The sequence below is a fragment of the Sesamum indicum genome, linkage group LG11, assembly GCF_000512975.1.
Source record: "Sesamum indicum cultivar Zhongzhi No. 13 linkage group LG11, S_indicum_v1.0, whole genome shotgun sequence".
NCBI lineage: Eukaryota > Viridiplantae > Streptophyta > Magnoliopsida > Lamiales > Pedaliaceae > Sesamum > Sesamum indicum.
In genome coordinates, this window is record NC_026155.1 from 14,459,164 (window position 1) to 14,477,027 (window position 17,864).

A 17,864-nucleotide genomic window follows, 5' to 3' on the forward strand; every position below is an offset into this window, starting at 1 on the left:
TTAATTGAATCAATATATTGTTAGGAAAAAAAATATTCGTACACTGACAATATTAAATCATTATAGAGACGGAAACTGTCCTAAGAATATTGGAAAATGAAATAAAATTTTTATACTTGTCGAAACACATCATAAAATGAAGCACAAAACGTGGAGGGTTTGTTCGTTTTAAGGTTTCTTGAGGTGAATGGAAGTTGGAATTCTTCATTCAATTTCTTTTGTTTCTTTATTCTATTTGCCAAACGAATCCTTAAATTTCACATGTTTGGCTGCAATTGGCATATATTAGGCAAAATTGTGAAGTCATTATTTTTACTCTTTTTTTTTTTGGCATTTTTTTTTTAGTTATTTGGTATAAAATTTATATGAATAATTTGACAAGTTATTAAAAGTGAGAAAAAGGGTCGTTCTCGAATCTAATTAAATTTGAGCAACGGCAAGTCAATATTACATAGAATGAAATAGGGCAGATAGTGAAAAGATGATGAAATATTCTAACCACTTATAGAGATGTTATTTCACAAGCAAAGCAACGAAATTCAATTCATAGGATTTTGACTCGGAATGAATAAAATTTTTATTTCTGAAAAATGAATGACACTTGTTCTATATGTATCAGTTAGAATCCCCATAACCGATCGACTTAAGTTTGAAAGATTCGTTCGACTTCATGTAAAGATTCTAATCCATATTATGAGTATGACAACATTCAATTATTATAATAATTAAGTTATAATGACTGACGATGGGTTAATATATAATTAATGATAATCTCATACATGGATTGTTATCCAGTTCTTGAAATTGAGAACTACTATGCGCTCCTTAGAAAAACTCGACAAGTTTTTGTTTGATAGAGTTAAAATAGGAAAGAGAAACATACTTTATCCATTTGCTGGTAAGATACGTAATTATTGAAAAATTGGGGGGTTGAGTCATGACAAATAATATCACACAACTTATTAGTAATTAACTGAGATATATGTTTTATATATAAGTTTATTGAGTTGTACGGATATTAACTACAAAAATTTACTTTTTTCTTTAAAAAAGAAAAAAAAGAGACAAAAAGTTGACGGCACGATTTAAAAAAAATATATATGACATTAAATGAATAATTAATGGTGAAAGTAAACATAATTTCTCAATCGCTACATAAGAATTGCATTGATTCAATTAATATATTATTATAAATATGAATATAATTAAATAAATACAATAAACTTATATAAAATGAAATAAATAGCCACGCATCTAATATGACTCGAAAACTCATGAGCTCGATTTTATTACTTTAACAATGAAATTAAGAAATATTTGGTCAAACACAAACACCTATATTTTCAATTATGTCATGAAACATGATCATTGTTTGTATAACGTACGAAATGTAATATTGTTACGTCTTTTAGTTTGTTGTACGTAACATAGAGTACTTAAGCATCCATATATGTGTACCGGTTTCGAGAGTGACAATTCTAACCAAGTCTTAGCTAAGCAAGCATCCATATTACATAGTCGGATGTTATATATAACTTACATTAATTAAGCACGTACAATAATGTTTTGTTGGCATAAATACAGAGAGTGGAAGTAGTGTTGGTGGTGGTAATAAAATTAATCAATTAATGTGGGTGCAGTGGTGGGCGAAGACTAAGAACACAACTAAGTACGATGAGTCATGAACTCATGATTGTGTCTTGGAGAAAGGATATGTAGTTGTAATTATGATGGAGGGCGTGAAATTGATTTTGACAATTTCAAATAAGTTAAATTCCAGCTGAGTTCAAACTGTAGCTACTTTTACATCTATTACTTATTGGTTTTGTGGACTAAAACCACAGCTTTTAAAGAAATTTTAATTTATTGAAGAAATAAAATTGTTCAAATGTAGTTATTAACTATTTGAAAGAGGTAGTCCATCAATTTTTTTTAATACAATCTTATTAAATATTAGTCATGGTCGCATCTTGTTTTTACGTGTATATAATAAATAATTTTTTGTATCTTGAAGTATATTATAAATAAAATATAAATTAAATAAATCAATACACAACGTTAATTAAAAAAAGAAAAAAAATTATATTGAGAGTATTATTTACACAATAAAAAAAATAATACAGCAGTATCACAAACTGTTATTTATGAATTAAAAATAATTTTTTTTATATATTAGTCATCGTAGCATGGAATGTTTGAACTTATATAATAAAATAGATACGGCATAAATTTTAAATTAAAAATTGATATATAATTAAAAGTAAGCGAAAGTGGAGAATAAATGTGTATTAATGAACGAATTCGGAAGGAGTTGAGTTAAATGATTGGTTAATAATACGAATCGACATAAAAAAAACAGTTATAATTATAGGACGCGGAAGTGATATTAAAAAAGAGAGAGTGGTGAGTTGGGTGGTCTAGGGTTGAAGTTTCCAGGTGCGTACATAGCGCTGCAGCAGAGTGTGAGGTGAGCAATACGTTGACGGCCACCGAAGCCAATAAGGACAGATCACAGATCACATTGGCGGTGCGGGTGGGAATGGGAATCAAACCTTTTCTCATTCTCCGCTGCTTTCTTTAGTCCGCCACGCGTCGAGGGCTACCCCTCTCAACAAACTCATAATTGTTTAATGAGACGAGGCGCAGCGGCGAATGTTTCCACACGGAGAATATCTTGTGCAGCTGGACGTGGCCCCCTTTCCTCCTCCATCTTCCTATGTACTGTAAAAACAAATTTTAAAATTATATATATAACAAACTTCATTTTAATTTTAGACATGGATGAACTAACAATCGTGAAGCTTAATTAGGTATGTAATAGTAACATTAGCCGGACTTTGGGAACTACCCCTAGAAACAGACACGTGAATATGTAATGTACTCAACTCCGAAACTTTGTTCGTGTCTCAAATTCCACCGTAAGGAATCATCACATTCCTCCTTTCTCATCTCTCTTTCCCCGTCAGTTAAGATTTCGTTTGGTTCAATGCAAGAAAAAAAAAAGAATAATAATGTTTTGTTAAAGTTATTTGGTATAATTAAAATGAGAGTAAACTTTTGCACGAGCATTAGATTATGAATGAAAGATTAACTTTTCAAATTTTATTGATTAGTCATTTATCTTCATTTTGTATTAAAAAAATAAACAAGTCAATATTTTCATAAAATAATTTTAAGTTATTGATAATTTAAAAAACTTATCAATAAAAATATTTCATCAAAAAATTATGTACAGGTGTTATTGGAGAGAAAAGAAAAAAAGAAATTGAGAAAAATTATATGTATAAGTAATGAAGTAAATAAAAATAAATTACGTACTTTATTACCTTTTTGTCCTTGTAAGTACGTAAATTCACTTTTCCACTGAATTTTGACTAAAAACAAAATTGATTTTCAGAGGAATTTCATATATATCTAGATTTAGTTCTCCCTAACTAAACATCAAATTTTTTATTATACGTCTTTTTAAACTACTATTGGATTCCTATACCTATTTTTACATCAACTAAATAAGCTCAGAGATCTACCTTCCAATGAAGAAATAAGAAAATATAAAATATTTTAAATGCATTTATATATTTTGTAATTCTTGATATTTAGATTCAATGTAGCAGCTGTATAGGTCATTGAATTGTTGGAAGTTGGAGGAGCAATGAAATCAATTTGGAATTGAAAGCATTTATGCTGGAAATATCTGATTTTGAGGGCCACATGATACTGGAATGGTGCATGAATATATATAAAAGAATGAATTCTTTAATTTTAATAAGGTTTTCATAATTATTAAACTAATTTAGAGCTGGAAGGAATGTGGGAGTGAAGCGAATACTAAGTAATTATAATAAAATAGTACATATTTGAGGTAGGTGTAAGTGAACCAGCACAAAATAATTAATATTTTAAAATTAAGTGGGATAATAGAGAGATGCTGAGCTTGAGTGTGTGTGAGGCAAGACGGGGTTGGCGTTGAAGTTTTCCATGTTATACAAATTAGAACAGATGGGCCATTAAGTAAAACAACTATTACTATGGGCCTCGCCGGGGCCCCAAATTCATTAGCATGAATAATAGGTATTTGGGCCTGTGTATATGAGCCCAGGTCATGCATTATATCCCTGTGTAGGCTCGCGATTTAGGGTTTCTGCCAGTGTCCTCGTTCTGACTTCTCAGCGCGGCGAAGAGCTTTTGGACTGCAGCAATGGTGAAGGGGAGGCAAGGCGAACGCGTCAGGCTCTATGTCCGTGGTACAATCCTTGGGTACAAAAGGTAAATGAGGGATCCACGAATTTGGTTTGTTTTTAGTTACTTTTTTTGTGTTTGGTTGGTGTGTTACACATGGATGGATTCATTGTGTGATTGATGATGATAGGTCGAAGTCGAATCAGTATCCAAACACGTCGTTGATTCAGATAGAGGGAGTGAACACACAAGAGGAAGTGGCGTGGTACCAGGGGAAACGAATGGCCTACATTTACAAGGCTAAAGTTAAGAAGAACGGTTCTCACTACCGTTGCATTTGGGGAAAAGTTACACGCCCTCATGGAAACAGTGGTGTGGTTCGTGCCAAGTTCAAGTCCAATCTTCCCCCCAAATCCATGGTAACTGAAATCTCAATGGAAATAGAATTTCAGTTTTTCTTAGTGGAATATGTTAACTCCATGTTTCTACTTACGGCTTGTAAATTCTTTTGACCAGGGTGCTAGAGTGAGAGTTTTCATGTACCCGAGCAACATTTGAGGTGAGACTGCAACTTTTTTAGTTATAATGACTTACTGAGCAAATGTGCCTTGGAATGCTAGTTTATCTTTATTGGCTTGGATCTTAAACTTGTAAGGCTGCTGACTGGATGGGTATCACACTTCGATGATGTTCACTTAATTGTTACATTCAATTTTGGGTATTTGCAAAGCATCCCTTCCTGCCAGAGAACAGATCATAGGATTATTGGCTAGCTTAATTTCTGTGTGTGTAAAAATTCTATGCGACAACTAGATCCTTCATGGTTGCTCTCTTTCTTGGTCTCAAGATTATTGTGTGACAACACAATGTCCAAACAGTCAAACACAATATGCCTGTCCTGGTCTTCCTTGTAAACTGCTGCGGTTACTGGCGGTCATTGAGTTTTTCTTTGCTCGGAGCATATGTTGCAAAACAAGCATTCAAAGTTCGTCATTTTCTTCCTTCAACATCAGTTAGGAATACAGCTGCAGCTAAGAATGTATATTTACAATAGATAGGGTTGAGATTATCCACATGCTCTGAAATGCTTTGTCTTCATTTAGGCTTATTCATTTGCGCATGCAATTTTTGGTTGATGTGAGGTTGTATGTGTTAATTCTATCTATGGCTGACCTCTCTCTCTCTCTCTGTTGGTCCATTTAGAATTAATAGCACCAATATGCAGCTTAAGTTCGTTTTCCTACTTTTGCAGTTATTGGGCTCGTGTGGACTTAGTTTGGAGCGCTGCATGAAGCCTCGTCATCAGGATTTTAGCTACTGTTTTGAGTTCGGATAAATTTTGTAACTTGAAATGATATTAGTGGGTTCTATCTTTTCCCTTTGACACTGAATATGAGAATGCACATCCCCTCCATTTTGCAGCCTTTGAATTAGTTCTCGATGGTATATCCTTGCTCTTTCGATAGTAGGAGCATTTCATTATTGTGGTCAATAGATTTTGTCTTTCGAATCTGACATGCAGGGCATCCCCAATACTACTCGGTTGCCTAATATATTCTACATGTGAGCCCCAAGTATTGGCTTGTCTCACAATAGTACTATATTTCTGCAGCTAATTGAAGGCAGCGAGAGTAAAATGTTTAAGAAAACCTGACTTGATGCTCTAATGTTGAGCTCCAGTACACTCGTAATTTTTTCAACACAACATTATTACCTTGGTATGTTGATTTTTAGTCAGAAATGTATGCCTGGTTAATAAGTTTTTTGTGAAATCTATAAACATCCTTGAAATTTTGGAAGACGACCACAATGAAGAGCCGAAGAACATAAATATAAGTGCATTTACTCGTCCACAAATGAGTTTATACAAATATGAACTAGCTCTCACATAAGAAAGTGCCATACTGTATGCTATCTTCTTTGTGCTCTGATTCCAGATGGATCTTTATTCTCTGTCTCTTCCCCATCCACCTGACAGTCCATTAACAGCAAAACTCACTTCTTAAATAGAACCAACTACAGCTTCAACCAATCCAAGCACGGGCAAAGCCCCCAGCAAAACTTCGCTGGATATGAGTCCTTCAAATAAATCTCCCTGCTAGTTCCAACGATATAGAAACTGAAGGAACGATGTTGACGGGTCATAGTTACTCGAGTTACTGGAACAACAGAGATGGTATGCCTTTCACAAATCACCCTTGCAGTAGGAGGAACTGCAGCCCTCTCAGCAATTACCTCTGATGAAAACTTGTTGAGAAAATATGAATCAGCAAAGAAGGCAGGACCACACTGGTAGGCTTGGGTATTGCACAACTGCACTCCTTTTGCTCTGTGAAAGACTTCATCCGGGACAGATGCCGCCCCACTAGTTGCACTCACTTTTCTTGCTAGGAGCGTTCTCCTGTTTAGGTGAAAATGTCAGACATTCAGCTATTAACCAGACAAAATTTGAATGTGTCAATAGTTTCTCATAGGAGCAAGTCAAGAGAATGATTCTGTAGGTTATATCAGAAGAAAATAGATAAGAAAGAAGAATAAGAAGCAGTGCATTCATGCTTTTTCCTAATTTTATGCATATTGTAGAGGAATTTGGTCTTGTGGCATCAGAAAAGGAGCAACGCAAACCATTGTACTTTGGTCCTTCATCATATTCTTACAATCACAACACTTGCTTTTGTTTTTCAAATCAAATTTGAATCTGTCATATTTTGACAATCCAAAAAATTTGCTGCTTCGTTGATTTGTAACTCTTCACTTTCCTAGTTTACGACTTTAGAGAATCTTCTGTATTTGGTGCGCTTGCAAAAAGCACTGGGAACTAGTTACATATAAGTGAATTTGTATACATACCATCTGACAGTAGCCACTTGTCGTGTGAGAAGAGAGCCACTGCCTCGACATGTCTCACATTTGATTAATCCCCGAGATCCACAAGTTGCACAAGGAATCATTCCCTTACCATTACACTTTTGACATCTGCAAATAGATATTTTGGTGCATCATTTGTTCTCGATAATAGACACTCTTCCACAATGCAGAAAATATATATGCATAATGAACAGAGCACCTAATAGTAGTCCAAAACAAGTAACTTTTCGCATATTGAAATTTATGAATGGTTGGTTACCTCATACTAGTGAATTACAACTTATGATAAATGCATCAGTTGTGATTGGATCAAAACAACCAAACATCAGCCAGCACAATGAACGATCAATTGAATTATTTATAGTAGACTAAATGAATAATTCCAAATTTAGATACTCACATAGTATCTGATCCATCTTTATGTGCAATCAAACCCCTCCCGTAACAAGCAGAACATTGAGACATCTGATTCTCCTTGTAGAAACCAGGTTCTTGATCTGCATTACAAGTGGGACAGACGATATTTCCTCTTCCCCCACAACCTACACAAATTATAGGATAAATGAAGGACACAAGTGGTTGATGCTTTTCTAGGTCTATAAGTTGATACAAGTAGGTCAAGGTCGATCAACAAACAATGATCTGACTAGATATTGGTGGCAAATTTGAGCCCGATATTAACCAGAAACATAAAGAGTCCACCTTTTGAACGATGCCAAACTATACTTTGAGCTCTTACCTGAGCATTTTTCAACAACTTCTGAATGAGGAATCACCATTCGTGACTCTTTATGAGGTATAAATAGCACAGGAAACTCTGACCTTAGATCCAACTCCCATATTCCAAGTTTAGGACCCTTATCTTTCTCATCTACTTCACCACCAAGGTATGGTTCCTTTTCTGTTAATGTTTCCCTCTCTTCAAGAAAAGTTTCAAGGGTTCCAACATAGACATTGCAATCCTCCACCGCGTGAATAGACCAAGTTCGAGCTGGACGACTTCCCCAACAACAACGATGACCAACATGATCTATGAGTAGCTCTCGTATTTCCACCTCGTCCAACACTTGCCTGTTCAAACATTCAAAGAATCAGGAACACTGTGAGGCTGGAAAACATAACATACAATAAGATGCCAGAATAAGACATCAAAGAATGCAATAATGAAACAAATAAGCCCTAGGAGTATAAGATTCCGAGGAGCAGTAGAATCTTAATTGCCTTCAGAAGCTGCTTCTAGAATTTTGTTTCAAATGGTTCAATATTGAGAGATCTTCAGAAGCCAAAATGGCTTGCAGCTTCAAGAATCAGACTCAAGTTTCAGTTTTCACTTTCTAACATAGAACACCGCATTGTGGAGAAGAAAGAAAGTGCTGCATACTTAGATAACAATATAATTATGGACCACGCCCTTGGGGCTCATCTCATTTATCTTCTTGAGAATTTTCTGCAGCTTGGACTTAGAGACATGAAAGTCGAGTTCTCGTTTGTGCATTCCTTTCTTAGTTATATCTAAACGTAAATGAAACAACAAATTACATGCGTGATCGATGACACAGGATTACGATTCTGGAGTTGAAGTTAACACCACTACAATTGCAAGATGAATTCTTATCTTAGTAAAAGGTTAATTTCAGTTGCAAATGCAGTATACATGTCAGGCCATACAGCAAAGGAGTGATTGTGCGAGTATCATCTAAAGTAGAATGCTGTAAGCACTAATTCAAGACACACCTTTGTACATTAGCAGCACCTTCACTTAAATGTCCATAATATCCGCCCTGAGGATAACCAAGAACTTGCTCTGCAACCAAGATACCTATGTTCACAGCTCAAACAACAAAAAGCAGAAAAGAAAGAAAACGAGTTTCGGGATAACCAAATTACCATTAGGATAGACGGGTCCAGGGGAACTCAGCAAAGGGGCATGAAGAGATGGAGGATAGGGGTCGGAGAACGCGGCGGCAGACCGAATTTCATCAACGCTGACTTCAGTTCCAGCCAAGGAAGCCGTCGGAATTGCCGAGCCAGCCCTTCCCACGTGTTCATATGAACTCCACCTCTCGCTTTTCTCTGCTCCAATTCATCCAAGAAAATAGATTATGTGAAAAGGAAAGATACAGAATTGCTTGAAAAGAGCGATATCGGGACTGGAAAGTGGAAAATCACCTGCCGACAGCAAAGGCTGCTCCATTTTCCCTGCCCTTCTGAATTGAACTCAATCTATGATCAGTTAGCGAAGGCGAATGAGCGTATTAATAGCGAAATTTTACCTTAATCGAGAAGGAAAATATGCAGGTCTGTTTGTCTTGGTTTGGGTAGCTGGCAAGACTTGATGGTAGTTGGCTAAGTTTCACGTTTTTGTACTACATTATTATTATAAAAATTTGATCTTTGCTTTCAACTCTCTTAACTATCATTTATATCATTTTCTTTCCCTCAAACCACCGTACATATAAATCAATAGCCAAACATGGAAATTAAGTATTTTCCAAAAATAAATCTTAAATTAAACTAAACAAAATTGTTTGTAAATATAATTTCTGTTTATACATTTTTAAATTAAATTAAAAAATATAAACTGATGAGAACGTGTTTATTTTGATTTAAGGCCTTTTTTAAAAATAAATTTAACTTTTTGATGATTTTTTCGCTCTAATTACATTTTTTGTATTTAAAAAATATTCAATACCAATAATGAATATATGATACAATCTACCATTTATTAGGGAATCTCACAAATAAATTGATAATACACTAATTTTTTTTTATCAAACACTTGCACTATTATTTCCAAACATTCTCAATTTATATATTTTAATTATTTATCTATTATTATTTTTATAAATGAAATACTTTTGAGGGCATAAAGTTTATGGAAACGCCCCTGCATCAAATTAAGACTAGTGCAGACCGCTAATCATATGAGCCCATTACGTAGAAGGGACTTCGATATGGGCCATTGCATAAAATGACTATCATTATGGGCCTCAGATCCTATCCAAATTCATTAGCCTTACTGATAGGTATTTCGGCCTGTATTATAATCCCAAGTGATGCACTATATCCCTGTGTAGGCTCGCGATTTAGGGTTTCCTTCAGTGTCCGCATTCTTGACTTCTCAGCGCGGCGAAGCTTTTGGACTGCAGCAATGGTGAAGGGGAGGCAAGGCGAACGCGTCAGACTCTATGTCCGTGGAACAATCCTTGGGTACAAAAGGTAAATGAGGGATCCACGAATTTGGTTTGTTTTTAGTTACTTTTTTATTTTTTTTGTGCATTTGGTTGGTGTGGTAGACATGGATGGATTCATTGTGTGATTGATGATGATAGGTCGAAGTCGAACCAGTATCCAAACACGTCGTTGATACAGATAGAGGGAGTCAACACACAGGAGGAAGTAGCGTGGTACCAGGGGAAGCGAATGGCTTACATTTACAAGGCCAAGGTTAAGAAGAACGGCTCTCACTACCGTTGCATTTGGGGAAAAGTCACTCGTCCTCACGGAAACAGTGGCGTCGTTCGTGCCAAGTTCAAGTCTAATCTTCCCCCCAAATCAATGGTATTTTTCTTTGGCGAATCTCATTTGTTTACTAGCTGGTAAATGTTCGGAAAGGGATTCGTTTCTATCGATATCCGGAGACAAATATTCTCCCGCTTTTTTTAATACGTAAAACTGCTGTTGGCAGTGTGGCTTTGGAGCTACGTATTTGGCTCATGAATTGGGACGGATGGAAAATCTATTTAGAATTCAATGGTGTATTCTAGCTAGAAGTTGAAACTTCATATCCTAGCACGGGAAAAAAAATTAACTTTTTTCGTTGGCTAACTTTATAAACAATCCTGTTTATGGTGATCTTTTGCACCTCTAGCGACAATTTGCCAATTGATCTTTGTAAATTGCTTTTTGCTGGAGCAGTTTTGCTGTAGTTCTGTCAAAAGTTGTTTTTATTTCTCAAATTGATGGCTACATGATTTGCTTGTAGTTTGTTTTCCCCTTGGTAACAAATAAAAGATACCACTAGAAAGTAAACAAGGAAAGAAAATTAAGAAGCAAAACCTGTAAAATATACAGTTTGATTGTGGATCTTTGAACCGTGTAGAAGCTTCCCGTTTTTACTTGAAATGTTTGTATTAATTTTGTGTCCTTTGGTAACGATCTCTGAAATGCTTATTTTCTGCAGGGAGCTAGAGTCCGTGTTTTCATGTATCCGAGCAACATTTGAGGTGAAATCTCAAACTTTTTAAATATCAATACCTTAGTCAATGTTCTAGGTTATAAGATGCATAAATTTGAGCAATGGTGGGTGATCGCAAATGTTTCTTTTGCATCAATACTAATAAATTGATGCTATTTGAAATTTCTGTATGATATTATTATTTGTGATGTTTGTAAGTATCTTAACTTGGCCCAGGTTTTTTTTGTGCTTTGTGGGTGCTGCATACAAACTTTAGAAGTCTCGTAGTTTCTACATAAAGAAATTGAAAATTTTATAGTTAGTTTCACCACATTCCCCTTCACTAGCCACAAAACAAATATACTCAACTGTAAATGGGTATCTTAGTTGTCTGTGCAAGTTGCCGATGGAAATCAGGTATTATTAAATGAAAATGCTCATAATTTGACCCTCTGCTGAGACATGTTACATTTATTTGGTGTTTTGGCATGATTCTCATTTGTTTTGGCTACTCCATGAGAGGGTTGCAACTTGTACGTGTCAAATTTTTGTCCTACAAGCATATCTTATTCCATGTTGGATGCCAGCCCTTCTCCAACTGATTTATATTTAAGATCTCTGGTCAATTTAATGATCTTAGTTTAGTTGCATTCTTTTCATGTATTTATTTTGTTTTCCTTTAGCTTCATATAATTTAATTTTCTCTTATTTTTCACATTTTGCAGTGGATTGGAGAGCACAAGGTGAAGCCTAGTTAAAACTACTGTTTTGTTTAGAAAACTTTTTTTTTGTTAATTACAATCAGCCATTTCTTCTTATTTGACTCTGAATTTGAGGAAGCACATGGATTATGAGTAATGAAGTTTTTGATCTTGCATTTAGTTGGAATTCTTCATTGACTTTCCATTGGCTGTATATTTGTTTTCTGCGACTTTTGGACAACTTTGATGCTCTTGTTATTTTAGTCTTCGGTTTCTCATATAAAAACAGGATTATTTCTAGTGGACAACGGTGATGGCTAGTTGGAAAAACCCAGCTTAAGAAGAGCCATGATGCAGAATTTGATTGCTCATAGTTGTAAAAACATTTATTTATGGTATTACTATTGAGGTTGTGTCGCTAGACTCGCCTCAACAGAATTAAAATGGTAATTTTTTGGAATGGGGTTCGGAGAAGTTGAAATTCAAAAACCCTCCTTGTTTTTTTTTTTTTGATTTTTGGTATTCTCAATATCTTATTTTTGTTACAAGTATTAAAATCTTGTTCAAAATAATATATTCAATTTTGATTTTAAAAGTGACAATTTTAAAAATTATTTTAAGAAATCAAAATCACACCGCCGGCACCCTAGCCTAAGTATGGCTTGTCCTAAATCCAGCCATTTTTTAGCTGTTGATCCGATCTTGGCTCTGAAGGTTCTCTTCCATCTCAATATTTTTTCCCACGTGTTAAAATTGGACAACTCTTCTCACCTGCCTCACAGCAAATTAATTTCTACTGTGCTCGACTCAACTATACATTAACCTTTCAATCACCAGTCGTTTAATTGTAATGGAGGATGATTGAGTTGGGAAGCCGAGTAAATTAACGATTCAAATAAAGGTGATACCTTCCAGTTTGTTGATTGAAGGGTGTAATAGTATTAGTAGGCGTAGTATTAGACTTCAACAGAAAAACAAAAGCAGAGATGAAATGCACCGCACTCATTGATTATGAAAAAACTGATTTTATAGCATATCCAGATCCAATGTCTCGGATCGGAATTTGGCAAAAAGAAACTTACCCGCTTTGACAGATGATGTCAGAGTTACGCTCAAGTTCTACAATTTGACCCAACCCAATGTTCAAGGCCCATTATCCATTAAAGCCCTAACAAATGAAATATGGCCCATTACAGGCTCATTGCCCCATCAATAATCCATACTACTTGCAGAATATAGTTTCAGAAGACGGAGGACACATAATTCCAATTTCGACATCCACTGCATCGTGCGCTAGGGTTTAAGCGAAATAAGTTTGATTCTGGATTCGAAATTCTGTTCTGGTAATATCTCTCATCATTATTTACGACTCTGGAGCATTTTAATTTCACGTTTGATATTTGTTTTTTGTATTGGCAAGACATTGCAGTATCCGGAACTCTGCAATGAATCTTTTTATTATCGGGAACATCGATTGCCGGAGTTTGATTATGTTTCCTTGTCGAGTACTGGCGTAGATGTAACATTTTTTTTTTGCGTGCATCTTTTATGTGCCCTTGATTTATTGAATTGGGATAATGAATTCTATCTTGGTCTGTAGAATCTATTGGTGATTTTCCTGCATATCGGTGAGACTGGAAGCGAGTTTTTAGAAACGTGGTTTGCTGCGCTCTAATGAATTTCTTTGCCCATGATATTTCTACATACTTTTCTAGATTCGATTACTCTTTATTGATTTATTTCTACTGGTTGATATATTTGTTCTGGATGCAAGCATGGAGTAGAAGACGAGACTTCCCCTATAAAAAACAATTTCTTTAGGCAATCGCTTCTAAACTGTAATGACTGCATATGTTAGTCTTAGTAAACCTCGGTCCATCCCAGGAAGTATAATGTGGTTTCATAAGAATCTTTATGAATTCAATATTTGGTTCCAGGACACTGACTGCTGTTACACAGCAAAGCTTGATTTTTCAGTTGTAATTTTGAGCAACTTCAATTGATGGATTCCACTAAAAAATTGTGTTTACATGCATTTTATATTAATTTTATGCACCATAAAGCTGAAATGTTAGTTATAAATTAGTTCTGTCCTTTCCGCTTCTGTTGTTAATTTCTGAAATTCTAACAAATGCTTGCTTCCCATTCTCTGCAGAAAGAGGAAAGAAGCAGTGTTTCTTTTTGAGTGGAAAATCAGAATTGGAAAGCTACCTAATTTTCTGGGAAAAGATGCTGCAGATTAGGCTTAGCAAGCCAGCTAGTGAAACTGGTACAAGTACAAAGCCTGTGCATGTGGACACTGTCACAGTTGCGTGCCCTGATCATCTTGTCTTAGCTGATCTTCCTGTAGCCAAGGGTCTGGGTTCAGCCAGTGCGACTGCTGTCATTAAGACTGTTGGCCGCAGGTCCCGGCGCCAGCTTGGCGAGCGGGTTCATTTTTGTGTTCGGTGTGACTTCCCTATCGCTATCTATGGGCGTCTGGTAAGTGTTACTTACAGTCTTTCTGGGCCTGTCATTACGAATTCTCTGTTTCGCTGGAAAGTAGCAACACACTAAGCACTGATAATTCTGGTAGCCTATTCTGGTTAGGTAATAAGTTTGAAAAATTGAAGACACTATTTTATATGTATTCATGTTTCTTTAGTACCCGTGCATGCATGCTTTCTGTCATCCATTCACAATTATACACGGTTTGGAGCATGGTTGAATGAATCAGTGTAAGAACCTTGTTTAAATGCCTTTCTCCCTCTCATTCTTTGAATCCTTTTTGTCTCATGTGTTGACACGTTTTGATACTAGCACTATGGTGGCCTTGTTAATTACATGAGCTAGGAATATAAGTGTGGAGAAAGGATTTTCAATATCCACTGGACATTTCAACATTGATGAGTGGTGAATGATGAGGGATTGATTTTCTGCACCACTCCTTGTCTATTGTGACTGTGTTTCCTGCCAGCATTTGGCTTCACGAGAAATTACACATGCACTGTCATTGCTGCTCAATTTTTTGTGGTATTTCCTTTTAATCCTTTTAGAATTTCCTTAGTTCTTGCTATATAGGGTTAATTAGCTACTGAAACCTCAAGGTAGTATGTGTTCTTCAGTTTTCTTCATAACGAGCATTGCTTCTTTTGTGGTATAAGGAGCATATATCTCCCGATGTGAAGTATTTATCTCTTTGTAAATTTTGATGTGAGCATTTTTCTGATTGAAACCATGCAGAAAACTGAACATGTTTTCAGTATGCACTATGCAGTTACATTTTCTTCTCAATATGGAACTCTCATTGATACATTAAAAATCTTATGTTATTGCAGAGCCCCTGTGAGCATGCCTTCTGTTTGGACTGTGCTAGAAGTGATTCTCTTTGCTACCTGTAAGGCATATTAATTTTTTCCTGTTACTACTTTTGCAATGATACTTTTAAATTCTGATGGGAATCTTGACTTAATTCACGATTGGCCTTGTGGTTTTTACTTTCCGAAGAAAGCAAGTAGGTTCTTGCATTGAACAGAATTGTGCACAGTCTGACTCTTGCAGGACTGTTGCATATCCAAGTATAACTGCTTAATTTTGTTTAAGAATAGTGAATATTTAGTTTATAAGGAAGCTAGACTCACTTGTTTAGATAAAGAAACAGAACATATTCATCCCTAAATGCATCTTGTATGCAATAGCAACGGGTTAATAATGCCTGCGTGATGATGTAACAATATACCTCCATCAAATGAGACTGCAGCATTGCAGCAATTGAAATTGTTTCTAGACACCATTAGAGACAGTTCCATTTTGAAATTCACTGACAACAATGCCATCAGACAATCTCATCACTTCTCAACTTCAATGAGTCCACGACTATCCCATTGCAAGAAAAAAGTAATTTCAGACTGATTGAAATGTAATGGTCAGAAAGATGTGAATGAACAACTCTACAAGCTGTTTGATGAATAGTAGTTCCAATTGCTAGTCCTTTACCAGAATCTGTATATATATATATATATATATATCCAACAAAGAACAATGAAAGATTTACAATCTTGATGAAGAGAATATTCTGATGGTATCTCCTAAAAATCATGCTTTTGTCTTTGATTGTTTACTTAGTTGCCCTTTGTTAATGTATTTATGCTGATGAATTCTTTGATTTCTCTTTTTTGTTATCTTGGTACACAGCTGTGATGAACGCATTCAGAAGATTCAGACAATCAAAATGATGGAAGGAATCTTTATTTGTGCAGCCCCTCACTGTCTCAAGTCTTTCTTGAAGAAAAGTGAATTTGAGTCACATATTAATGAAACACATGCTGACCTTCTTTATCCTAATAAGGAAAAAGAAGGAAATGAGTCGGAGGCTATAAGTGCCAGGAAACCATCAGGCTCAGATTCCACAGTTCAAGCACCCCCAAGGCCAGTATTTTCGCCTAGCTCAAATTCTCAGGTTCCTGATCGTGAAAACAAAACCCAGCGTCCCCAATCCAGAGACCAGCCACCTACAAGAACTGTCATGCAGCCGAGGCCTGTGCCACCTTTTTCTGGACAAACTCCAAATCATCCATCTGAGCAACACCCTGACAGTAATCAACCTCATGTCTTTGATGGAGCTGCTTCCCAGAACCGCTTTCCTCACCAAAGTTTTGACCCCCAGGGCCAGGGTGGTCTACAACAAGATTCAGGTACTGAGAACTTTTTCTGAATCTCCTTTCTTGAATATTTTGAGTTTTCATTAAACCAACTAATGCTGCTGTGGCTGATAATCCAAATTCAGGTCTGGCTCCTCCTCAACTTGGTTATGCTCCTTATGCATCTGGTGGAACACAACAGTTCTTTGGTCCTCCATATGAGATGGCAAGGCCCGATTCTACACCAGAAGCTGGATCAGGACATGGTTCGTTGTTAGGCTTCCCCCCAGGTCCTGCTGGACCCATGAATTTTCCACAAAATTATCCCCAGCCATGGAACATGGGACCAGCTCCCGTGCCTCTGGAACCTCCTCTGGTGTCTCAAGGAACAACAGATGGCTTTATGAGTGTTGACCCTCAAGGAAGAGGTTTCTTTCAGGGTGACTATGGACAAAATGTGGGGATTTTGCCTTCAAATCTACCTCCGCCTGCAGCAAATATGGGTGTGGAACAGAGGCAGGGTGGAAACTTTGTGGACCCAAGGGACGGAAAAGGAATATTGGCAGCACAACCCTTACCTCTTCCTCCACCACCTCCTATACCTCCTCCTCACTTGACACAGCTTCAACGAGGCAGATCATACTCTGGTGATGGGAATCATGATGCACCACCAGGCTTCGGTTGGCAGCCTGAGACGTGATTGCTTTGAAGGTGTCCAGGAGTAGTCTGACTTTCGAGTGACCAATTGATGTTTCAGTAATCGATACTGTAATTGAAGAAATAACATTGTTAAGTGAAGTAATTCTTGTTGATATTAGGAAGCTGAACTAAATTGTATCTTGGATGAATTTTGTGTTATATTAAACCCACACTGTCTGCATTCTCTTAGCTGTGGCGATTGAAGGTAGTCCCTTCGTTACTGTTATGTTGTCCAGCGCTTGATGAGAAGGAAGATAATTTGCCAAATATGAGTTAAACTATCTACATTCTGCTGCGAATATCTGTATATGAATATTTCATATGGTAGGCCCCTTCAGTTAAACTATCATTTGTTGCTTCTCCCTATGTTACGCAAATGCACACAAAGGAAATTCCATATTCCCAAGATTAACAAGAAACGTGTTGCTGGAAATCGGAATATACACAAGGCGGCATGATCTCAGATCCTTTGTGACAGCTCAATACAATTGCTTATATCATTGGCCTCGCCCTCCCAAAAGGAGCAGATTAAATCAAAGTAGACTGTGTATCAACAGATCTCGAAACACAAGCAAAAAAATAGTAGCTAGAAAAGAAAAGACAATTAAAAGAGGGGGGGGG

At 36.2% G+C, this 17,864-nt stretch overlaps 4 protein-coding genes across 4 annotated transcripts; 3 read left to right on the top strand and 1 right to left on the bottom strand.

Annotated features, from left to right (window-relative positions):
* Nucleotides 4,106–5,694, top strand: LOC105174526 (60S ribosomal protein L35a-3-like). Its single transcript, XM_011096655.2, has 4 exons — nucleotides 4,106–4,266; nucleotides 4,370–4,598; nucleotides 4,696–4,738; nucleotides 5,432–5,694. The coding sequence occupies exons 1-3, from the start codon at nucleotides 4,199–4,201 to the stop codon at nucleotides 4,735–4,737; spliced, it is 339 nt and encodes a 112-aa protein (XP_011094957.1). The 5' UTR covers nucleotides 4,106–4,198; the 3' UTR covers nucleotide 4,738; nucleotides 5,432–5,694.
* LOC105174527 (protein SSUH2 homolog) lies at nucleotides 5,990–9,383 on the bottom strand. The gene is made up of 7 exons (XM_011096656.2): nucleotides 9,217–9,383; nucleotides 8,935–9,120; nucleotides 8,782–8,851; nucleotides 7,787–8,118; nucleotides 7,448–7,589; nucleotides 7,030–7,155; nucleotides 5,990–6,580 (listed from the first exon to the last, which is right to left on the bottom strand). Exons 1-7 carry the CDS (start codon nucleotides 9,239–9,241, stop codon nucleotides 6,196–6,198), a joined length of 1,266 nt encoding a protein of 421 aa, XP_011094958.1. The 5' UTR covers nucleotides 9,242–9,383; the 3' UTR covers nucleotides 5,990–6,195.
* On the top strand, nucleotides 10,084–12,188 carry LOC105174528 (60S ribosomal protein L35a-3-like). Its single transcript, XM_011096657.2, has 4 exons — nucleotides 10,084–10,266; nucleotides 10,380–10,608; nucleotides 11,231–11,273; nucleotides 11,950–12,188. Exons 1-3 carry the CDS (start codon nucleotides 10,199–10,201, stop codon nucleotides 11,270–11,272), a joined length of 339 nt encoding a protein of 112 aa, XP_011094959.1. The 5' UTR covers nucleotides 10,084–10,198; the 3' UTR covers nucleotide 11,273; nucleotides 11,950–12,188.
* LOC105174529 (E3 ubiquitin-protein ligase Hakai) lies at nucleotides 13,117–17,512 on the top strand. The gene is made up of 5 exons (XM_011096658.2): nucleotides 13,117–13,268; nucleotides 14,081–14,406; nucleotides 15,243–15,301; nucleotides 16,099–16,598; nucleotides 16,691–17,512. Exons 2-5 carry the CDS (start codon nucleotides 14,155–14,157, stop codon nucleotides 17,242–17,244), a joined length of 1,365 nt encoding a protein of 454 aa, XP_011094960.1. The 5' UTR covers nucleotides 13,117–13,268; nucleotides 14,081–14,154; the 3' UTR covers nucleotides 17,245–17,512.